The sequence below is a fragment of the Micropterus dolomieu genome, linkage group LG17 (genome assembly GCF_021292245.1).
Source record: "Micropterus dolomieu isolate WLL.071019.BEF.003 ecotype Adirondacks linkage group LG17, ASM2129224v1, whole genome shotgun sequence".
NCBI classification, from domain to species: Eukaryota; Metazoa; Chordata; class Actinopteri; order Centrarchiformes; family Centrarchidae; genus Micropterus; species Micropterus dolomieu.
In genome coordinates, this window is record NC_060166.1 from 34,059,462 (window position 1) to 34,083,732 (window position 24,271).

Genomic DNA, 24,271 nt, shown 5'->3' on the forward strand with positions numbered 1-24,271 from the left:
TCTCTCCCTCGTTTCCTACTTCTATCCACTGTCCTGTCTATGGGTGAAAAAAATCTGCAATAATTATGATAGTCAAATCAAGCCATTTTTTTAAGATTTGCTTTGTTTTTCTTTGTTTTACAGCATTATAAACTTTATATCTTTGGGTTTTGCACTGTTGGACAGACAAAACAAGACAATAGAAGACGTCACATTGAGCTGCATGAAGTTGTGCTGACTTGATGATTTATGGACCAAATTATTTATCGGTGAAACGAGAAATCTCATCATTCACCAATCAAAATGACTACTGCTTGTTGCAGCACATACTCAACCTCGATCTAGTACACACACAGTTTTGACGTTTTTGCCGAGTTATGTCACTGACAGAGAATGAGAGGAAGATTATGTGGACAGGTGGATCTTTAATTTGACGGTTGAAATCCATAAATGCACCTTTTTTCTTACAAAATCCTGTGTACTAACAAATTAATTTAACATCAGTTTCCAGTGAAGCCGTTTTACAAAACATTATCACTGTTTAATTATAATATCCACTATTTGGTTTATGGGTGTTGTATGTTCTCCAGTTACTGAATATTTTGGAGTCTATGCATTTTTGTTTCTGGATGTGGAAGAGAATAATTCATGAACACAAAACGTGATGAAACTGCACAAGACTTCTTTAGCATAAAGAAAGCACAGTTGTTTTTAAATCCAGTTACATTTACACTCATAATAGTTTCTGTTTATCTCTTCTCATTTAAAGCTGTCCTTAAGGATCATATCGGTCCACAGCTTTACAATTAGTGAGGTACTCAATATCTGTTAGGTTTGCAAACATCATTAGTGTAATTTAAAACATCACGATTAGTTAGACACTTTAATTTGATTATTTTATGCAGTTGGTATTTTTTGTCTAATTTTAGCAACTACAAAGACCAAATAGGGTCAGAAAGTCTTGGCAAAGAATTTCTGGCATTCTTTACTTTTTTAGAGCTCCAGATCAGTGGGCTTTGCCACATTAGGACGATTCAAGCCAATCACACGCAGTAAGTTCTGACATCAACTTTCATTTTTCTGCAGGAAAACACACCTGCCCCTCAGGTGCTCCCTGCAGATTCAAACAAACGGAATCAAAGTTTTTCAAAGTTGTGACGATAGCCAGAGAGAATCCAGTGTTGACATGTGAATACTGAATATTTGCTACCATTGTTTCTCTCCTCCCAGGAACCCAGAGTACCGCTGACTATCTGCCCTCAGTCTGTCTGTCTCTGTGTGCTTGCCTGCAGCAATCTAATTATGAACAAATGTATTTGCTCAGACGTTTTTTTTGAAAAAACACGCTAAACGTGACGACACTGAGAAAAAAAACCTTGTCTTTGTTTTTTTTTTTTTAACTTAGTGAGAAGTTTAAGTGAGATTGTTGCTCCTCCTCCACACAAACACATCAAAACAAAAAGGATGCATGAAGGACATAGTCTGTATCATAGTACTGCTGTACATGTCTTGTAGTCCCATCCCTCCACTATGCAATCACTGTAAGTTACTGGGACAACACAAACTGGCAACAATGTTGCAACCAATGAATCAACCAATAATGTATGAAATTATCAGAACCAACTGTGAATCATTCGCTCTGTACAGTTGTTTATTTGCCTTGATAAATATAAATTGTGATATTGAAATAAATGTTGTGTGTCTTTTTGTGAAGCAGATAGTTTGGCTAAGTGAACAAAGTGAGGTTTGGTAGCAACAAAAGGTGTCTTCTTTTACGATAAAGTGAATTCTACAAAAGATGTCAGTATACTCCTTAAAAATAAGTAGACATTTGAGTTTATAGATGTCTTATACACCATAGGTAGACTGGAAGCTGATGATGCATATTAAGTTATTGAATTATTCTGACCAGTGCTTTAAAGGATACTGGGAGCACAAGGAAGTAAAACTGACCGAGTTAAGTTAGGACGGATTGTGCAGTGGATCTGTGTTAAACCTCAAATCCTGGGTTTATTTTTGATTGCATTTTCATAGCTTGTAGTGTGAAGCAGTATAAGAAAAGGTCGTTTTAAGAATTTTAACCAAGGTAATTGAGGTTTTTGTCAAAAAACTACACCAGACACAAATTACTTTTCAGAGTATTTTTTATTATTACAGTAACCATCAGAAATAAAATGTGTTTTTTAAGTTAAAAAAATTTACTCTAGAAAATGTATTTCATATTTTTTAAGGGTTTTTACAGTTTCTTATTGATTTTAGTGGGGTCTTTTCCATGGGAAATATAAAACATATACTGTTACATTGTATGAAATATAGGGATGAGAGGATGAGGCTAAATCAAAAGATAAGTCAAGCAGGAAGGAAATGGAACCTGAAAGTTTATTAGGAACAACACGAGATGAGGTAAAGGACACACAGAACGCTACTGTGCAATATCTGAATATTTTTGTTTTTGTTGTTATGATGATGACATAAAGTAGTTCCATCAAACAAAATTCATGCTACACACTCCAGTGCAGTAGATGGCGGTATGCACCTTTAAAAGTAGAAGTAGAAAAAGTGGGTTGTTTGGATTTGGTTTAATATCCTTTTTATATACAGTCTATGGTTAATATAGGCAAATGTGGTATTTTGCTTTTATAAAAGTCAAAATAAAGAAAATAAATACTTTATAATAATTGTTTATTTGTAATGGTAAAATTCCACATTCATAAATGAAAAATCAGCAGTAAAAAACTAACTTTGTACTTTTTCTCCATGAGGTTGTGCATCATGTCAATTTAATTTTGAAATCCAACAACAAAAGAGCTGTGAAAACACACACTGAAAACTTTTAATGTCTTTATGTAACATAGGTTACCTTTGGCAAAGCTTTAGTTTTTATTATTTATGTCTCATATATTTGTAGCCTATACTGTTTTGTAAACACTCACTGGCCACTTTATTAGGTACACCTTGCTAGTGCTGGGTTGGACCCCCTTTTGCCTTCAGAACTGCCTTAATTCTTCGTGGCATACTTTCAACAAGGTGTTCGAAACATTCCTCAGAGACTTTGGTCCATATTGACATGATAGCATCACGCAGTTGCTGCAGAGTTGTTGGCTGCACATCCATAACCGGAATCTCCCGTTCCCATCCCAAAGGTGCTCTATTTGATTGAGATCTGGTGACTGTGGACTTGAGTACAGTGTTTACATTATGTTCAAGAAACCAGTTTGAGATAATTTGAGCTTTGAGTTGCTGCCATGTGATTGGCTGATTGGCTATTTGTGTTGACAAGCAATTGAGCAGGTGTACCTAAAAAAAAAAAAAAAAAAAGTGGCCGGTGAGTGTATATATATTCCGTGTAAACTGAATTCCTCTCTTTGTAATTTTAAATTTTGGAGCTTTTATTTTGACATGTAGACGTGACACCGGATGCGGATACGCAACACGGATGCTTTTAAGGAACGCACAGGCCGCCATGTAGGACAGCGAGCGTTACTTTCATACGGAAGAAAGACAGTTGCTCTGTTCAAAGTCCAGCTGACTCTGATTTAAGTTACAATTTTGGTTTAAACAATGAGCCACGAACTGGCAGAGAAAGCGGGCTGAGTAATTAAACTGACGAAGAAAAATGGAGGCGAGGTTCGGCACCGAAGTGGCGTCGATCGTGGAAGTCGCCATCCAGGCGACCGTGTCTGTTTTCAGGGATGTCTTGGCGACAGAGGCGCCAAACACGGCGTGGGAAGAGGCGAAGCTCGGTGAAGTCCAGGAGATAGAGAAGTGTCTGGTGGTTCAGATCCACAAAGTGTTCGCCGAGTTCTCCTCGGAGCTGTTCGAGGAGAACGAGGCTCTGCGGGCCAAAGTGGAGCAGCTGGAGGACGTGCTGCAGAGGAAAGCCGGGCAGCTGGAGCAGGAGCTGGAGGCCAGAGTGGGTCAGCTGGGCAGAGAGATGGAGCAGCTGGAGAAGGAGCTGAAGAGCATCAGTGAAGGCAGCAACAAGACACAGGGAGGCCCGACCCACGGCTCACTGATGGGTGAGAGGCGGGCATCGATCAGTCTGATGATCACAGGAGTCAGTTATGGTTGAGTTTTAAAACATTTAAAAACTGTGAGCTGGGAGGAAATGTTAGGGTTCAACAAAGTCATGAAGGTTGTGCGTGCAGACTATAGTAAACAACAAATCCATTAGCAATTAACATGCCACTTGTTGATCAATTGATTGGTCTACTATCTGTTGGAAAATAGTGCTGCATTGTGCTCAATATCTTAAGAGACAATTAAGTATAATTTATTTATTTTCTCCATGTCCCAGGTTATTAGTTTCTACATAATAGCTGCAACGATTAAGAATAATCTTACTTGTCAACGATTAAATTAATCGCCAAATATTTTAATAATTCATTAATGATTTTGAGTAATTATTTTTAAAGAGAAATGATCTGATACCAGCTTCATAAATGTGATCTTTTGGTTACTTTACTCTTCCATGACAGTAAACTGAGTATTTGGTTTGTGGACAAATTTGAGGATTTTATCTTGGGCTTTGTGAAACACTGACCGTCATTATCCATCATTTTCTGACATTATATAGACCAAACAACTAATCGATTTAATTAAAAAAATAATCAACAGTGAGAATAATTGTTAGATGCTGCCTTATTCCACTTAGATAAATTCTAGATATCCTGAGCCAGATGGTGAACACTAATTTATGAAGTGAGGTTGACATTAGTCTCTCTGTGTCTTTGACTCCACACAGGAGCACCAGTGTTGTCGGTCTCCACCAGTCCTGCTGCGAAGGAATCTACCTCGAACCCTCCTCTGGTTTCAGCAGGAAGCTCTGAAGCTTTTCCCAGCTCCGCCGCCGTATCTGCTACTGTCCCTCAACCTGCAGTAGCCCCGATGTTGTTTGTTGGCAGAGTCAGCGGCCCTCCCACCGTGCTGTTGGTTTCCAGCCAAGTTGTCACCCAGCCCCCCACGCCATCGACGGCTGTCTCCGAAACGATGGAAACAACACAGTGCATCCTTTCACCAGCAGCCTCGCCGGGGTCCACACCTCAAGACGTCCCCAGTCCAGACTCCAGCACTGTCAGTGGTGTCGACTCTGCACAGGAAAAGGTTGTGTTTCTGTGCTGCTTTTGATTCAACTCTGTAAATCTAGATTTGTTTGGAAGCAAAAATGTGTTAAGAAGCTCCAACCTAAACTATTTTTCTCTGCTGTTTTTTATTTATTTACTTACTTCAGGAGATACTGAATTTGGACCTGTCATATTGTCTGTATACATATCAGTGGTGTTTATTTCCACTCAGGTGGAGATACAGTGTGTACTTTAAAGGCAAAACAGGCTGCTTCTTTTGTTTTATGACTTTAAACAACAGACTGAGCCATAGCATGTACCCTGTAGTGTTCCTAGTGTTGTGTTTCTTTTTAAATAGAAAGTGTAATGCTAAGGACACCTTTCACTGTCGGTTGCATGCAACAAGCTTTCTAATATTCAACTCAAATTATTTCCTTTTGCATCATAGAAATCTGTCGAAGAGGCACCTTTAAGGAGAACGAGGAGGATGAGGAGACCAACTTATAAAACTGAAGAAGGTATGATGTGAGGATATGAACATAACAAAGTTTGGAAAGGAACTTGAATAAATAGAGGATACAGAAAGTAACTATTGAAGGTACATTTTTAAATAATGGCACGTTTTGTAAATTGTTTATCTCCTTTTACAGTTTCCACTGACAACAGCACCGAAGAGAAAAAGATCAAGCCAGGTGGAGTGCAGGGAAGACGGCTGAAAAGGACAGAGTTGCGGACAGTGAAGCAGTTCTCCTGTGAGCTTTGTGATGTCAGTTTTCATTGGAAAAGTGATTTGAAGAAGCACATGAAGGTCCACAATAAGCCTTTTCCTTGTGAGCAGTGTGGCAGAAGTTTCCTTGAAAAGAAGTCTCTGGAAAATCACCTTTTGCGTCACGAGGCAAGTAAAGCACCCTTGCCCTTCCCATGTCCTCGGTGTAAAAGATCGTACCGAAAAGAACTGTCGCTTCAAAATCACCTCAAGCGTCACCAGCTGTTGAAACCACCAAAGCCGTTTACCTGCGATCAGTGTGGGAAGACATTCAGAATTCAGCAGTCTCTGGAAAACCACCTGTTACGCCACGAGAAGTGGAAGCAAATGTTGAAGTGCCAGCATTGCGACAAGACTTTCAAGACGTCTGTCCATTTGAAATGTCACATGGCCGTACACTCGGAAGAAAGACCGTTTAGCTGTGCTACATGTGGGAAGGAATTCAAGAGTAAAGACACCCTTCGCTTTCATCAGATGGTTCACACGAATACCAAAAAATACAAATGCACAATGTGCGACGAGACTTTCAAGTATGCTCACTCCCTGACTGTGCATAAGAGGAAACACACGGGCATCACGCCGTTCATATGCACTGTGTGCAACAGGTCGTACAGGACCGGCACTGCTCTGAAGAGACACAGTGTCGTCCACACTGGGGAGAAACCGTTCACATGTCACATATGTGGAGCGAGGTTCAGCCTGAACAACAACCTCAAGAGGCACCTTCGCATTCACACAGGAGAGAAGCCGTTCAACTGCCAAGAGTGTGGAAAGAGTTTCTCAGACAACAACAAGCTGAAGTCCCACATGCTCATCCACGGCGCCAGAAAACCTTTCATGTGTGATCTGTGCGGGAAGACCTTCCTCTTCAACTGCAGGCTGCTGATACACCAGAGGTACGTGCATGCTGACAGGAACGAGGAAACAGACGGCTCACAAAGATTTTTACAGACTAGAAGGCAAAACAAGTCTGAAAAACCGTTCAGTTGCAAAATATGTCTGAAAGGCTTCAGCGCCGCAGGTTCCCTCAAACTTCATGAAAGAGGCCACAGTGAGCACAAGGAGTTCAACTGCAACATATGTGGGAAGTCTTTCCATAACAAATACTCTTACAGCTATCATCAAAGAAGCCACACGGGGGAGAAGCCTTTTGTTTGTGATGTGTGCGGGAAGAGATTCTTCCATGCCGGTAGTCTGAAGCAGCACGAGCGGATTCACACTGGTGAAAAACCGTACAAGTGCGACCAGTGCGGCAAGGCCTTCAGAACGGACGGAAACTTCTACAGACACTTGCGGATCCACAGTGGCGATAAGCAGTTTGAATGTTTGTACTGTCACAAGAAGTTCCATCAGTCAAATCAGCTGAAGTCCCACATGCAGGTCCACACCGGGCAGAAGCTCTACTCGTGTCAGCAGTGTGGCCGGGGCTTCTCCGATTCAAGGCAGCTCAAGAAGCACAGCTGTGACGGCTCATAGGTGATGCACGTTGTACGCCAGAAAGCCCAAATAGCCCTGTTTGTTTGTGTTAAGGGAAACAAAAATTAACTTGTGTCTGGGCTCTGTGGTTAAAAAAATAAAAATAAAACAAACATTGCAATGCTGGACAAGAGTGACACTGATAAAAATAATCGGTTTATGAGACCTGGAACAGCAAATAAGGTCAGTTATTGCGATCATTAAGTACAAACGATTTGCCTGTGGCAAAGAGATGCTTGTCTTCTGATAGCTTTTCTTTTGGCTGTCAACTAAGGAGTTTCAACTCTTGAGGGCTCTGATAACTCACTTGTAATTCCTCTTGAAATGCTTGAGTTGATGGATTGATCAAAAGCAATGAACATATTAATAGTAAAAATAGTCGCAGGTCTAATCTCATTCTGAGTATTCACAGTAGAGGTTAGCAGCATTGTTTGTGACATTTAGAGTATGTTTTTTCTTTTTGTTTCAATAACCTCTGCTTTTAAAAACATTGGAAACACAGATACTACTGTTTTAGCTTTATAAAACATTGAGGCCATTTAAACATGACAAAGCGGAGTTGAGGTAAGATACCTCTAAATGTTTTTTAAGATAACAAAATGCAGCAAAGGTGCCTGCTTCATGTTTTCAAGGTATAAATTAGGACTAAAAATAACTCCGTTCACCAGCTGAGTTAATATTAAAGTGAAGATTGCTGTCATTTTTGAATAGCATTTCTTTTTGTTGTTGTTGTTATTTTGAAAGATTTATTTTACCATTTTGTATTAATTTATGTTTTGTGAATTCCTAATAACCCGATATAATGTAAATTAACACGTAATTATTTTCAAACATAAAAACATTTCATTGCAAAATTACTGTGTTTTATCTGCATTATGTGTTTTCGTTCGTTATTGGGATTAAAGGATATTTGCAATCGAAGCAACTGAGCTGTGTGTTTTATTTTGAAATGTTTTTTTTTTTAAACCTGTTTTACTTCCATTTCCGGAATTAGTGGCGCTAACTGCGCTGTTGTTTCTCTGCGATGTTGTTGGTCAGCTGTTAACTTTCAAGGTAAAATGACAGAGAATTTAGTGTTTTATTCAGAAACCAAATCCATCATGGAGACCGCCATTAAGACCGCCATTGATGTTATCGGAAATCCAAATGAAGATAATTCCACCAAACAAAATGAAAGGCGTGAGGTGAGTCAGCGGTTTGTATTTCGGACGTACTGTTCGCGCACGCGGACACGGTCAGTTACAGCGGGTCAGAAACAGTAGCGGGAGGAGATGGAGCCCGAGAGACGAAACAAAGATGGCGGGCTGTCATCACAAAAGAGCAACTAGCTAAAAGTTCTGGGGAACCTGAGACGTTGGCATATAAATATTAAGATTCTTGCTCTTATTAGGGTCTTTTTCATTATTGTTTTGTATTAATGGCGTCTGGTAAACCGCGCGTTAGTAATTAAATGTTAATATAAAATAAAATCTAACCTGCAAGTCAGTACAATTCGGGGATGTTTGTACTTTAATTTACTAGAGTAACGTTAACTATTTTCATTTAGTGCTCGAGGTGACGTTAGCTACCTTCTACTAAAGTATTTTACTTATGTTACATGTATCTGGAAAATATAGCTACTACGGTAGACAAATCATCGTTTTCCATTTAAAAAAAAAAAGAAATTTAAAATATAAATTATTTGTTAAAATTAAATAAGATGTTAGTACTTACACTACAGAGAAATTTTGTGGTGAGGTCTAATTAAATTATATTTTACAAAAAAGTTATGTAATCAAAAAAAAAAAAGGTAAACATAATTTGTGATGCAGAACTTTTACGTCAATCATCTTTCAGTCCTTCAGATTAGACTTGTGGTCCTTTTGGAAGAGCCCAACCATTGGATTAAACTAGCCTACTGTAAATAAAGAAGTTAAAACTAACTGCACACAAGTACTTTTTTTCCTAATGATACTTCCAGCAAGTATAGGAATACAGATTGTGCATGAGCTGCTGGTACTAACAGGAGATACACGTCAACGGTAAATACATCTAACATCAAACCTACTGAAGCCTAATAGATATTTTAAAACTTACTTTACTGCTTTATTTTAATCCTCACAGCCAGATTTTGACAGTATTGTGGAAATGTTGGCACGGGAGGCAACGAGAAAGATCAACGCCGTCTTCTCCCAGCTGTCCTCAACGCTGCTCAACGACAACAAGACTCTGAAGACCGAAGTGGGACGGCTGGAGAGCGAGCTGAAGACTGTGACCGGAAACTTTGAAAATGCCAGAATGTGGAGAGAAAACGTCCTGAACGGCTGCCCGGTCCTGTTCGAGCAGAGCGGGTTGATCCTTACCTTGAAGCCGTTTGGAAAGTTAATAAGAAAAACAGATAAATTATCAGAGGGAGAAGCATCGCCTGCTGCTGGGATGCAGGATGGACATGATGCTGGTAAGTTTACATTAAAGCAAAAAACTCACCACAACGTATGAAAGGGTAACTGCAGTATTTTAAACCTGGACCTTATTTTAAATTAGTCCAGTCTGACAGCATTGTGGAAAGAATCCCGACAGAGGAGTAAGATCCTTTTTTTTAACCAGAAACAGTCCCTGTATCGCTCTTGTCAAAGCCACCAGATGCCCTTGACAAAAATAGTAATTTTTAGATCATTTATTCATTTAGCTGACACTTTTATCCAAAGCGACTTACAATTGCTATATATGTCGCAGAGGTCGCACGCCACTGGAGCAACTAGGAGATAAGTGTCTTGCTCATCGAAACATTGGGGAATTAAACCCGGATCTTTCACACCAAAGACATGCGTCTTATCTACTGCGCCACCACCCCCTCCGTGGTCTACTGCTGCCTCAAAACATAATATATAACACAAATATATATCAACAACTGTAAAAACACTCTCTATAAAATCCAGTAGGTTATTTGAACTCATCAGTGGTTTTCCATAAATATTTCTTTCATAAGAAACACATGATAACAACTCTTTAAAGAACACAGAAAGTGGTTACTATCTTACCTTTATTGCCATTTAGAAAGAGTGTTTTTATTTATATTCTCTGAAATGTTATGATTTCACATCACCAGAAAATATTATTTCCATGTAGTTTTAGGACTGGACGATATGGCCAAAATTATTATCAATAATTATCACGATAAGTATCAAATCGTTATTTCTTTCGAGTTTAAAGGCTAATTTTTGCTCCTGAGTGAAAGTTTATTTATTAATTTGTATTTTATTTGTTAATTGTGGTTTAAACTTTTCTTTATGATCAACGCTTGATGCCAAACAGTGGATCACTTCACAAACCTGAGGTAGAACATTCAAAACGGTTATGATAAAATCTTTGTCAACAAATATGCAGAAGTAAAATTTCAGCCCTTTTTCCTCAACAAAATAAACATCTTAAAAAAAAAAATTAAGTCCTAATTCGTGCGTGATTCATTTGAATAAAATCAAGCATTTATTGAATTTATTCATTTATTTGTTATATTGTTATTGAAAAAAATGATAATGCGATATTTGTTGTTATTTTGTTGTTGTCTAGCCCCATGTAGGTTTGGAGGAAAGTTTGAGTTTCTCATCATTATGGGACAGAACACTTATAGTATTTTTAGTTTGACTACAGCAATATCTAATGTGTCGTTGTTTCTTCTTTATTATTAATTTCTTGTTTAGATGGTGGAGAGGAAACAGAGGGGAACTCTGAAGCAAAGTTGTCAACAGCCGGTAGACAAGGTGAGATTTAGTAATCCAGATTAATATAAAATTCCAGTTTTTACGTGTGTGTTTCTCTAAATGTTACTCTTGCTTTTATCTTCTCCACTCCTGTCTAGACACCGCGGACGATTGTACAACAACAAACACGGCAAAATCCAAAAACACTGGCAGCCAAAGCACGCAGGAAGCAGGAGTCAGGAGGAAAGGGAAGGTCTTTGTGTGCGACGTCTGCAACAAGAGCTTCAGCCGGCAGTTTCATCTGATGAAGCACATGAACACTCACAAAGAACAGAGGCCTTTCGCCTGCGACCAGTGCCCGAGAAAATTCAGGAATGCGTCGACTTTTGAGCTCCACCTGCTGCGGCACGAGGAGAGAAAGTTTGCTACCTTCGCGTGCGAGCTCTGCGAGAAGACGTTTAAAACAAAAATGCGCCTGAAGGCTCACCAGCTTGTACACACAGACACGAGGCCGTTCATCTGCTCCACCTGTGGGAAGGGCTTCAAAACTCAACGCAACCTCAAGGCTCATCAGGTCGTACACACTGCTGAAAAGCCGCACAAGTGCTCAGAGTGCGGGGAGAGTTTCAGGTACGCGTTCACGCTGCAGTGCCATAAAAGCATTCACACTGGTGAACATCCTTACAAATGCACGGTGTGTGGCAAAGCTTTTGTAAAGAGGAAATCGCTAAGGACGCACCAGTCGGTCCACAGAGGGAAGATGTTTACATGTGAGACGTGCGGAGCTGGGTTCACCCTCCAGCACAACCTGAACAGACACATTCGTATCCACACGGGTGTAACACCGTTCAAATGTGAGGTCTGCGGGAAGAGTTTCATTCAGGACAACAAGCTGAAAGCACACATGCTTCTTCACGGTGCCTCAAAGTCGTTCATGTGTGACCTGTGTGGAAAGACTTTTCTTTACAACTGCCAGCTTCAGAAACACCAGAAAGTAACTCACGACGAGACACACGGGCAGGTAATCAGAAGGCGAACTCGAGAGCGAGGTAACCGCAGAGTTATCTACAGACGGGACCGAACGACAGTAGATGTGACGCCGTTCAGCTGCAAGACCTGCCGCAAGAGCTTTGACACCGAGAGTATGCTTAAAAGACACGAGCTCATTCACACAGGTCCGATGCAATACAGCTGCGACACCTGCGGGAAGTCCTTTTTCTACAAAGCTACGTACGAATACCATCAACGGATCCACTCGGGAGAACGGCCGTTCGGGTGTGACGTGTGTGGGAAGAGGTTCATCATCCTGCAGTCTCTAAAGTCCCACAAACTGCAGCACTCGGGGGAGAAACCGTATATATGCGAGCTGTGCGGCAAGGCCTTCAGGATCTACACCAACTACCTCAGGCACTCACGGATCCACACGGGGGAGAAGCCCTACGAGTGTGAAGTTTGCGGGATGAGGTTCAGGCAGCTTGGACACGTGAAGTTTCACATGCAGGTCCACACGGGAGAGAGACCCTATTCCTGCAGCAGCTGCGGACTCGGATTTTCAGACTCAAGGCTGTTCAAGAGACACAACTGTTCTGAGAAATACCAGAAAATGTTAGGAAGCGCACTTGCTACTTCCTGAAACTGAGCACCCGGTGGCAAGAATAACTGGTAGGAGACTCACCTGTGGTTTATCTTAAATTGATATTTCTGTCAGGACAAAACACACCGGATATGTAAAAGAAATACAAAACAGCTGCACAGAGCTTTAACTAGAACTAAGACATGAACTGATGTAGAGCTAAAACTAAACCACCAGCTACACATCCAGTAACACAAATTGTGAGCCGAATTACGCAAGAAAATTCCTTGAAAAATGTATTTTGAGAATTATGAGAGTTTTAACTAAACTCTGGCCACAGGCTTCAAATGTGTAATTGTAAACTGTCCTCAACTAAAGATATAAAAAAAGATTCTGTGTTTAAATAAAGGTTTATTTAAATCATCTATATCATATATATTCAGTTTTGCTTCAGCATTGGAATATATATACACTGCTCAAAAAAAATAAAGGGAACACTAAAATAACACATCCTAGATCTGAATGAATGAAATAATCTCATTAAATACTCCTTTCTTTACATAGTTGAATGTGCTGACAACAAAATCACACAAAAATGACCTATGGAAATCAAATTTATCAACCCATGGAGGTCTGGATTTGGAGTCACACTCAAAATCAAAGTGGAAAACCGCACTACAGGCCGATCCAACTTTGATGTAATGTCCTTAAAACAAGTCAAAATGAGGCTCAGTAGTGTGTGTGGCCTCCACGTGCCTGTATGACCTCCCTACAACGCCTGGGCATGCTCCTGATGAGGTGGTGGATGGTCTCCTGAGGGATCTCCTCCCAGACCTGGACTAAAGCATCCGCCAACTCCTGGACAGTCTGTGGTGCAACGTGGCGTTGGTGGATGGAGCGAGACACGATGTCCCAGATGTGCTCAGTTGGATTCAGGTCTGGGGAACGGGCGGGCCAGTCCATAGCATGAATGCCTTCCTCTTGCAGGAACTGCTGACACACTCCAGCCACATGAGGTCTAGCATTGTCTTGCATTAGGAGGAACCCAGGGCCAACCGCACCAGCATATGGTCTCACAAGGGGTCTGAGGATCTCATCTCGGTACCTAATGGCAGTCAGGCTACCTCTGGCGAGCACATGGAGGGCTGTGAGACCCCGCAAAGAAATGCCACCCCACACCATTACTGACCCACCGCCAAACCGGTCATGCTGGAGGATTTTGCAGGCACTAGAGTGAAAGCACCACCAAAACATCAGCCAGGAAGCATGAGAAGTGGTCTGTGGTCACCACCTGCAGAACCACTCCTTTATTGGGGGGGGTCTTGCTAATTGCCTATAATTTCCACCTGTTGTCTTTTCCATTTGCACAACAGCATGTGAAATTGATTGTCAGTCAGTGCTGCTTCCTAAGTGGACAGTTTGATTTCACAGGAGTGTGATTGACTTGGAGTTACATTGTGTTGTTTAAGTGTTCCCTTTATTTTTTTGAGCAGTGTATAATATATTTCATAATACGTTCAAATCAGCAAAGCATATTAAAATAAATGTCTGAATAAAACAAACAAAAACTTCATTTCATCGTCATTCTCTTCGATTCAGAGATTTTTCTTTTCAAGTATATTTTCTATGTAAATGAACCGCTTTCCAGGTGAAAGCTTTTATTTTGAAAGGAAATTACACTTTACACTTTACAAACAATCCAGAGGCATCGTGTAAAATGCAACACACGTTCTTAAACAAGTGTTATCATGTCTGACTTGAGCTTTTGTGTTGTCATAGTTCCCAACTGTGACCACAGGAGGACAGCAAAAGACCTGTATTTCTGAATGCACCGCCAGAGTCATGTCTGAAACAATTAACTTCAGATTTCCGAAATACATTAATCAAAAACAGAATATTTTTAAACATTCAAAATGTTTGTATATATTGCAGGGCTGTTTGTTTGCATTATATTGCTCAGGGCTTCGTAGTCTTTAATAAGAAAGACTACATACTTACTACACTATTAACATTTTTACGAATACTGATGACTAAGTGATGCCTTGATGTAGTTCATGAGTTTGACCACCAGAGGGCTGTAAACACCTACGATACTACATGCCTACAACTGGCCTGATCTCAATAGCAAAAAGTTATTATTTAAAAACTTTACTAATATAGTTTAGCAATTACTGGTATTTGTTCTAATCACACGATACATAATCGAACCATATTGATTGTACTGACATGGTGTTGGCCCCAGTTAGAGTGGCAGCTCCGTACTTTGGCCGCTAGAGGGCAGTGACGCATCAAACCGTGAACCTCACCAGCGTCAAGGCGGACACACTTATCATACTAACACATCCGGTTAAAAATTAAAAAAATAAAACTTTGGAAAGGGCATACTTGCATGCTCTTTTTATATACTGCTGCTGTGTCGTTAAGATGCAGGAATCCGCGGTCACACTAACAAAGACTGCCTCCTAGTTCCATTACCTTCATCTGAAAAACTGAATAAATAGGACCGTTGAAATAATGTGTGCTTTTATTTTGAAGAACACAAACTGGGAAGAGGAAGATCCGTGTTGCTACGAGTATTTATTCACCGCAACGGCAATATTGTAGCACCAAAAAGCTCTTTATTTCATTATTAAATTACAGATCTGAAACAGCGTTTATAGTAGACATATATAATTTGTCAGAATGTCAGATCTGGAGGCGCAGGTGGGCGCCGTTTTGGAAATAATGGTCAACGCGACTGTTGCAGAAATGACCAAACTTATCGGCGGCTGCGATTCAACACATGCAGAAGTGTCTTCATGCGTGACTGAAAGCACACCTGGGTCCGCGGACGGAAAGGTAGGTTTGCTGGAAGCTGTTGTCTCGGTGTGTTCCTAAAAAATATAAATAAATAAATAAACATCCTCCTCTGTTGATGCTCCCTCCTAAACAACCAGCTGATCATAGAAATAGAAGAGCTAGCTGGCTGCTTTAGTTAGTTTTTAAAGAGTACACTCAAATAACCACTCACTGCCGGGCTGCCACGCTGCGAGGAGCGCATATTGAGGTTAAATTAAACATAAATGTGTAAGTCTGGTTGATCAAGGCAGCACAACGGCAGAGAAGAATCCATCTTTGATCGCCATTTTGAGAAGGACAGCAGGCCCGGGCATATCTATCTACTGTATGTCTACAGACGTTTCACCCAACGTGAAGGATTCACCTGCAGCTGCAGGATCAATTAATCATTGATCACAGAACATACACACACACACACACATACATTCAATCAAGATCTGTAGGCACAAGTACACTTTTTGAGCTACTTGTACTTGAGTATTTCCATTGTATGCTACTTTATATTTCACTACATGTATTTGAGACTTTAGTTACTTTTCTGGGTATTTAAAACATAATCAACTGATACATGATGACATATAATGTATTATTAAAGGATATAAAGTAATTAACCTTAATACTTTTGCATAAGTAATGGATCTGAATTGTGTAATATATTGTTGGCCTATTCCCCACAGAGACGATTAGTGCGATTGTTGTAACAAAGCACTCTCATTCATCATCTAACATCTAACTTTTTAAACAGGCTATGTAATGTATTGTCTTAAAATTGTGTATAAATTACAAGCGTGTAAATTGGCAAAACCTGCAGAGATTCTATTTACAATCATATGAAAGAGAGAAGCGTGCAACTCTTTGTTTACATTTGTTAAGTTGTAACTAGAACAGCTTTAGTATGTTTTTATTAAACTGATAAAACAATTACAAATAAATGTACTTTTTACCATCAATGACACAAAATAAAAATAATAGTAAGAAGACAGGAACAACATAATCACAATATTTAAGTATCACTCTCCCTGATTTTCTGAAATGACAACTTCATATTTCACCCTTTGCTATGAGACTAAATACTGTAAGTATTGATTTATTGTGTTTTCTGCCTCTGACGTCAGGTGATCCAGTTCCGTGTCTTCATGACGTCTCTGGCTCGAGAAGCTGTGGAGAAGATCTGCCAGCTTTTCCACGAATGCTCTTCTCTGCTGCGGTTAGAAGTACGTCATCTCACTGTTTTGTGTACGAGGGCCTGTTGCAGTGGGAAGATCGATCAAATCAAAAATGATGTCGTTAAATCATGATCTTATTACAACGTGTTTCCTGATGCTGAAGTTAGTTTCTAATTTATGTTTGTCACAAATCTGTTTTCACATTTAGTCTCACTATTCAGCTCTTCTCTGCATTCGGTACTGTTATGTTCTGCAGGGGCATTAAATAATCAATCAATCCTCTATAATATAAAAATTTCCAGTCCCTCAGATTGCTTATTTCTTACGACCAATAGTCCAAAAGCCAAATTTGTCAAAGAAATGTCAATTCTGACATTTAAGTAAAGTCGTTTTTAGATTAATCTATTATCAAATAGGCTGACTAATCTGTTTTAATCGTCTGATTGTTTAAGCATTAGATGTTCCACAGTGTTTTCCAATGCCCATGCAAGTGTTGATCCTGAATTTTGCAAATACCAAGAATAAATAGTGTGATGCACAAACATGTGAGAAGAACCAGTTGAAACTAAGATGTCTACTAAGTGTTTCAACATTTCTGGTTAGAGATGATTCGGCTTCCTTGAGAAATTTTACCATAAAAACAAAAAATAGCAGCAGTTCAAAATATTATGAACATTAAACGCGTAGCCACCGCTGCACAAACAACATCTCTGATGTTTCACAAGTTTATATAAGCAGATCATGATTTCTATTTTAAAGCTTAAAGTTTGTCATTGCTCCGTAGGCTAAACAGGGTTTTGCAGAGCTCGAGGACCTGAGGAGAAGGCTGGAGGTGGCAGAGAAGGAGCTGAAGCTGGTGCTGGAGGGCAGTGGAAGCCAGAAGGAGGCAGAGGAGCTGACGGAGGGAGGCAGCTCACTGAAGGAAGGCAGGAGGGCTCCGGCTAAAGCAGCACAAGGAGAGACAGTCCAGAGCCAACGCTCAGGGAGGAAGAGTCGCAGAGGTGACGAGTTCACTTCACTGTGCTGCTTCTCTTCATCAAACATCGAGTGGGGAATTTGTTGTGTTGCTTATAAGTAGCGTTTGTACATGTTGGCGATATTAAGGAAGGGAAACTGCAGAGCAAAGTGCTTTTACTCTAGAATGGCACTTAGTACAAATTTGTGGTACCTCTACTGTATTTGAGTATTCATGCTACTTACTTTTTATTAGTTGCTAGTAGTGAATTCAGATAATTAATATAAAATATAAATCAACTAATGCATTTTTCTGTTAGTAGGATATAAAGTAATTATAATTAGCTCCACCTTTACCAGCTGCAACATTTAAGTTAATACATCACTAATTACAATATATATCATTTTGAGTACATTTTACTTTTGGTACTTTAAGGAAGTGTGATTCTTGTACTTTTATAGTTTTACTTAAATAAGATTTTCAATGTAGTATTTGTAAGTTTTCCTACCTTTTACTTAAGTAAAATATATGAATTCTTCTACCACTGTACAAATGTGAGCAACAGTAAGTATAAATCTTTTCAAACTTAAACTTAAATTATTTAAAGACAATGTGAATCAACAGGCCTGTAGATTCTACTGCTCACTCATTTAGATAATTTTTCTTTGGTTCCACAAGCTCCTCCGACAATAACAGCCGTAAGTCATTGACGATAGGAATGTTAGGAAGCAGTTTGTCCTCCTTCTAACGCTGTATTGACGTGAGAGCGGTTTACTGTTGAAGAGTAGTGTGCTGTGTCACCACTGTCTTTGCTCGCTCGCTCTTTTTCTCTGTCTCCATTGTACTTAATCTGGTGAATCTTTTTTCATTTTTACAGTCGTGGCTAGTGGTGATGGCAGAGTGAAGCGATCACCAATAATTCACCTGTGGAAAGGCAGAACATATGAGGTAAAATCCTGTCTTGTACACCCAAATGTGACTAATAAACACCTCCACTCTTTGTTGAACGCTTACCGTAAGATTTCCGAACCACGATGAGGTCCAACACTGATGTTTGGTGATCAGGTCTGGCTCACAGTCAATGTTGCAGGTCATCCCAAAGGTGTTGGATGAGGTTGAAGTCAGGACAGCTGCAGGCCAGTCAAGTTCTTCCATACCAAACTGGGAAAAACATTTCTTTATTTAGCTGGCTTTGCGCACGAGGGCATTGAATGAATCATATTGAATCAAAGCTGAAAGCACACTATTGTCTATTGTATGTTTTATCATTAAGGTTTCTACTAATTGGAATTAAGAGGCCTGGACTGAACCATGAAAAACACACAAAAGTACACAAAAATGTGGACAGGGGGCCCACATCTTTGTATTTTTACACCCAGACATTATGCGTTTGTGTTATGACTCTAAAATCTGTCAATATTCTGTCTTCCTCTCAGGACAGCGTCCAGCCTGTGATTATAAAGGAGGAAGGATTGGAGGCGTTGGCTGACCAGGCGTCCTCTGATTCCGGTCAGTACAGAGATGACCCGGGCCAGGATGATGGCGATGACCCAGACTACCAGGTTGATTTCATGGATCCCTCATTCATTTTTTTGTTTGTCTGTTTATCTGTTGGTTATACTACTTTTTATTGCTTTTTGCCTGTTTGTGTACCCCTTTATTATGTAAATAATTGAACATGTATACAAGGTCTACAAGTCTTTTCATAATAAGAATGGTGTCTTAAATTACGTTTGCATGAATGTGAGTGTGACAGTTTGTGTTAAGCCTTCTGGCTAGTGTATCATGGGATCAGCATCAGCCCACCAAGGCCACTGGCCAAAATCAAGAAAAATAAATTTATACACTATTTGTAAAATGTTTCTGTCAGTTGGAGCCAGAAGATCCAGATGACGGGGACCCAGGATACGCCACCAGACCTAAACGCGTTGTAAAGCCCAAGTCTCATCGAGGTCGAGCGAAGAAGGAGAGTCAGAACCAGCAGCCCCTGAGCTGCAAACACTGCAGGAAAACCTTCACCAAGCTGCTGCAGCTCAAAGCCCACCAGGCAGTACACGGGGCGAACGCAGAGAAGCCCTTCCACTGCTCTCAGTGTGACAGGGGCTTTTCATTCCAGCGAAGCCTCAATGCGCACATGCTGCTTCATACAGGTGAGTTTTCAGCTTTAAGCTACATTTCTAACTAAATCTGTTATAATACAGTACGAGAGGCTAAAGGACTCTACAAGAAGCTGACATACTATGGCCTTAAAGTTGTTTTGTTGAACTATGTTGTCAAGAAACATCCATATAGGAAACATATTTATATAGCTAGCATACACAACGGTATTTATTGGTCATATTCTTACAATACTCATTGCTCCCACGCACAGGTGAGAGACCACACACCTGTGATGTTTGTGGGAAGGGTTTCACCCTGAAGCAGCTCCTGAGGAACCACCAGCGTCTCCACGCTGAGGTCCGGCCGTTTCGCTGTGAAGAGTGCGGTAAGAGCTTCTACCGAGCCCACGGACTGAAAATGCATCAGATGGTCCACACGGGAGAGCGGGCTTATAACTGCCAGTACTGCAACAAAAGCTTCACAATACAAGGAAACCTACAGCGACACCTGCGCATACACACAGGGGAAAAGCCTTTCAGGTGCGACACCTGTGGCAAGAGCTTCAACCAGGCCGACACTCTGAAAGGCCATCAGCGGATACACACTGGTGAGCGTCCCTTCAGCTGTGAGACCTGTGGAAAATGTTTCATCCAGAAGAGTGCCCTGAAGATGCACCAGAAGACCTCTCACTCAGGGGAGAACCCGCTGGCATGCGTAGCATGCGGCACTACGGTGGCCTGTGTGGACTCTCTTCGTAAACACCTCCAGACGCATGCGGCGAGTATTCCGTGTACGTGCGTGCTCTGCGGCCGGAGGCTCAGCTCCATCACCGACCTGCGCTCACACCAGCAGCACCACACGGTGGACAGGCCTCACAGCTGCGAGCTCTGCGGGAAGAGCTTCAAGTCGTCCAGTTACCTGAAGATTCACCTGAAGACGCACAGCGGCGAGAGGCCCTTCTCCTGCGACATCTGCGGTCGCATGTTTACACAGCACAGCAGTCTTAAATCACATCAGGTAGGTTTGCAATGATTTTTGTTTTTGTAATGGACAGATTCAGCAAAAGTAAAGTGAAAAATACCCCCATCCCTGTCATTTGACATAAAAACACAAATATGTTGCTTGTTTGTATCAACATCCATGTTTGAACAGCTCAAAAAAAGGTTAGTGAGTTGTTAGTAATTAGTAAAAACCACGTCTGTAACAACAGATACTTGCTACCTGATGCTGAGATGAAGAAGTATTAGCAATTTATTATAAAACCTCAAATATAATTACTTTGGTTATGCATTTGTCAAAGGGAAGCTTAACAACACTCATTGTTAAACTCCATAGTGACGACACAGAACACTTCCTGTCGACATTTAACTTCCTGGCTGAATAAATTACACAATAAAAACACACATTGACCATTTTGGTAAAGTTTTATGTCAAACTCAGTTGCACCCGACCTCACCTTTTGTAGGCTGTAATATTCTCTCGTCTAATATCTGAATGACTTTTCTTGTCTCCTTGATTCCTCTCTTATTTCGGTTCCTGAAGCTCTGCGATGTGAAACTCTTATTTTTACTGTTTGGTGACATTTTTATGAATTAAAGTTTCACTCAAACAGGGATGGCCGCGCACCTCCTCATAAATAGGTGGCATTCATCAGACTGAAACAAGTGATTTATACCAAATTTGGCCATTTAAGACAGTTTGGATCCGACTTAGAGCACTTGTGTGATCGAAACTCTCAAATAAAAAGGAAGAGAGGTTTAGGATGAGAATATGAAAATGTTCTTGCATGAGGCCCAATATGGTGTAAATTTTTATACAAGACTTTTAAAATTCTAAATCCTCCATCTGAAAATGATTCAAGTTTTCTTTAACCTTCCTCTCCAAAGGTTGTCCACACAGGAGAGAAACCGTTCAGCTGCGACACATGTGGGAAAAGTTTCAGCAACACGGGCAACCTGAACAGACACCAGCGAATCCACACTGGGGAGAAGCCGTTCAGCTGCGACACGTGCGGACGCAGCTTCAACCAGGGCAACAGCCTGAAAGCCCACCAACAGATACACACCGGGGAGAAACAGTTCATGTGCGACAAGTGTGGGAAGAGTTTCTCCTACCTGAGGAACCTGAAGGACCACAAGTGTTTCTACGTCTGAAGCTAAACTGTGAGGACTTACCTGCCCTGGTGCAAGAGTGGATTGGAGAAGCTTCCCTGTAGCTGTTGAAGAATAAAGGAAGAGTTTGCGGTGAACTTGGGTTTTGGTGATTTATAAAGTTGGGTTTTCCCAGATTTGAATTGTTTCACTGTGAAGACATCCTCAAGGAAGGATCGGGGGATAGATGCAGCGTGGAGTTCAGAAGAGTGAACAGATAAATTAACAATCTTTGGTTGAAGTGGAAAAGGTGGAGATACTGTGTACACTATCATGTCATATCTGACACTATTATCCAGACAGACTCTCAGTGAGTGAAACAGGTACAGCAGCTTGAATAAGGTACTCTTAAAACGGCACTTTAGGGAGTGCGTGTAAGAAAGAACTGCTGGTAAACAGTCACAACTAAGGAGAGCAATCAAAGGTATTTGGTGAGTTTTAAAAGGAACATGCCACCCTATATTAAACACAGACATGGACACAGGAAAGACAAAATGCAGCATGCATCTGTGGGAATAACTGAAAATGTGCATTGCAGGAGTATCATGGTATCACTGGAGGGACTCGCATCTACCCAGAACCTTTAAGTTCTTTATCTGGGTGCATTTGTAAGCAGAGTTTGCTGGCAGATGTCCAGAAAAGTCCAGATGAAAGTTTTTCAAGCTTACAGTCAGCTTATTAACTTTTTTCACCTTGTTATACAGAAGTACTGGTATAAAATCAACCCATAATACTCTTGCAGCTGAGTATTACAACAAAAGGCCAACCGAGTTAGAGCTAGAAGTGTGTGAACAGACTTCTCATTAAAGATCAGATGTGTAGGCTTCAAAAAAATACTTAAACTGTCCGTTTAAATTAAATGTTTTGACACAGTGATCAGTGTGGCAAATAGATTTAAATGTTTACAAGCCATTTTCATTATTTTCCATGTTTTACTAGAGGTGGCACCTTTTTATATACAGTCTATAGGTGGCACATAAAATATTACCAGCAGCCACAAGTGAAATCTAGCAGCTGAAATTTAGGCAGCTGTTAAATTATATTCCTGATCTAAGACTATAAAAGTGTGAATGACACTGGAATGAGCTTATTTCCGGATTGTTAAACAACAAAACAACAACAAACAAAAGTTGTAAGACTGATATTTAACCAACTTGAAGAGTGCTTTTCCTGTATTATTTCCAAACATTGTTTAAGATAAATAAACATGACATTACAACAATGAATTTTTGGAAATGAAGATGTCTTGTGTGCTTTTACAATACAACAATACTAAAACTGTTATTTTATAATAATGTTTTGTCTGTGACTTCTGTCTGTGAGTGTTTATTTGTTATATCTTAACTTTGTGAGTGAGTCAAACCGATAAACATTGAAAATTAAACAGTATGAGGTTTTTATTGTTTTGACTTTCAAATGCACACACAAAAACATTCAACAATTTAATATTTATGAACGCGAACGCATACTCAGCTCTCGCAGCGTTAAAAGTAAGACCATTAACTCTTTTTATCATCAAGATGCATAACAAGGAACTGATATAAATCGCTAGAATAGAGTCGTTTTATGGTGAGTCAGTTGAACCACTTATTCGTGCTATCAAAGCATTGATCCCTTATCCCCAGATTTTATGGTCAAGTAAATTATCAGGGATCCAAGCAGCTAAGCTTCTTTTTCTCCGCTAACAGTGTTCATGCAGCAAAAAACGCCTGACGAAAACTCACCAGGCAGGTGGCCTCATGGTGGCGTTACAATGAGCAACTTTAAATTTTTCCAATTAACAATTTAAAAATTTAAAAACCTATTTTGGCCAATCGACAAATATGCAAACAAATGTTTGCCTCACTGCAACCCACATAATATGCTAAATTAATTAACATCTATATCTCCACAAACGCGACCAAAATCAACACAGACATTCTCTACATGGCCGATATCAAGTATTTCAGGGGGTTTTTAGAACGTTCAAACGGTGAGTCCGCAGTGATTTCAATATCTTGCTATAACTTGTACAGTATGCATATAACATTTTCTTTTTTGCTCAGTGTTTGATTAAACGGCACCAAAATAATTGACAACACACCCAAAAACCAGCAGAATGGTGTGTGATTTTTTTCAGATTTTATCACCAACATTTTGACTGTTTTAAGAGTTTGAAGATTATACTAATAATAAAAATATCAGTCTAAGACGTGTAGTTTCATTACCTCAAGTATGTCTTCCAATTCTCACCAGTGGCTCAATCAGTAAGTCATCTACTCTAGAGGTCCAAAGCATGGGTATTGTATCTGTATGGTGTTTGCAATTAATCATGGAGTCAAAGTTTTCCTGTTCTACTTGCATCCTGGGAAAATGTCTTATTATTTTTCTTTCCTTAGAAAGTGTTTGTGCAGCAAAAACCTTAAATCTTGGAAACACAACAATTGGCTGGTGGGTTGCAAATTTCACCCACTGCTCAGACACATATAATCACACTCAATGACCTCAAGGTGATATTTATAGAATTATTCTGATTTACACATTTT

At 40.1% G+C, this 24,271-nt stretch overlaps 2 protein-coding genes across 2 annotated transcripts; both read left to right on the plus strand.

Annotated features, from left to right (window-relative positions):
- Positions 1 to 3,376: 3,376 nt before the first annotated feature.
- Positions 3,377 to 8,198, plus strand: LOC123986530 (oocyte zinc finger protein XlCOF6-like). Its single transcript, XM_046074833.1, has 4 exons — positions 3,377 to 3,998; positions 4,724 to 5,082; positions 5,491 to 5,560; positions 5,693 to 8,198. The coding sequence occupies exons 1-4, from the start codon at positions 3,596 to 3,598 to the stop codon at positions 7,282 to 7,284; spliced, it is 2,424 nt and encodes an 807-aa protein (XP_045930789.1). The 5' UTR covers positions 3,377 to 3,595; the 3' UTR covers positions 7,285 to 8,198.
- Positions 8,199 to 8,289: 91 nt separating this feature from the next.
- On the plus strand, positions 8,290 to 22,972 carry LOC123985370. Its single transcript, XM_046072849.1, has 12 exons — positions 8,290 to 8,468; positions 9,388 to 9,721; positions 10,965 to 11,024; positions 11,123 to 12,591; positions 15,211 to 15,375; positions 16,491 to 16,589; positions 17,326 to 17,542; positions 18,374 to 18,444; positions 18,933 to 19,058; positions 19,367 to 19,646; positions 19,868 to 20,613; positions 21,483 to 22,972. The coding sequence occupies exons 1-12, from the start codon at positions 8,343 to 8,345 to the stop codon at positions 21,747 to 21,749; spliced, it is 3,960 nt and encodes a 1,319-aa protein (XP_045928805.1). The 5' UTR covers positions 8,290 to 8,342; the 3' UTR covers positions 21,750 to 22,972.
- The last annotated feature ends 1,299 nt before the right edge of the window (positions 22,973 to 24,271 follow it).

Excerpts from the sequence above, each read along its gene's own strand:
- LOC123985370 (XM_046072849.1), top strand. The coding sequence starts at position 8,343 with ATGACAGAGAATTTAGTGTTTTATTCAGAAACCAAATCCATCATGGAG. Across the intron at positions 17,543-18,373 it reads AGGGAGGAAGAGTCGCAGAG|TCGTGGCTAGTGGTGATGGC; the intron begins GTGACGAGTTCA and ends TCATTTTTACAG. Across the intron at positions 20,614-21,482 it reads GCAGTCTTAAATCACATCAG|GTTGTCCACACAGGAGAGAA; the intron begins GTAGGTTTGCAA and ends TCCTCTCCAAAG.
- LOC123986530 (XM_046074833.1), top strand. The coding sequence starts at position 3,596 with ATGGAGGCGAGGTTCGGCACCGAAGTGGCGTCGATCGTGGAAGTCGCC. Across the intron at positions 3,999-4,723 it reads GACCCACGGCTCACTGATGG|GAGCACCAGTGTTGTCGGTC; the intron begins GTGAGAGGCGGG and ends GACTCCACACAG. Across the intron at positions 5,561-5,692 it reads AACTTATAAAACTGAAGAAG|TTTCCACTGACAACAGCACC; the intron begins GTATGATGTGAG and ends CTCCTTTTACAG.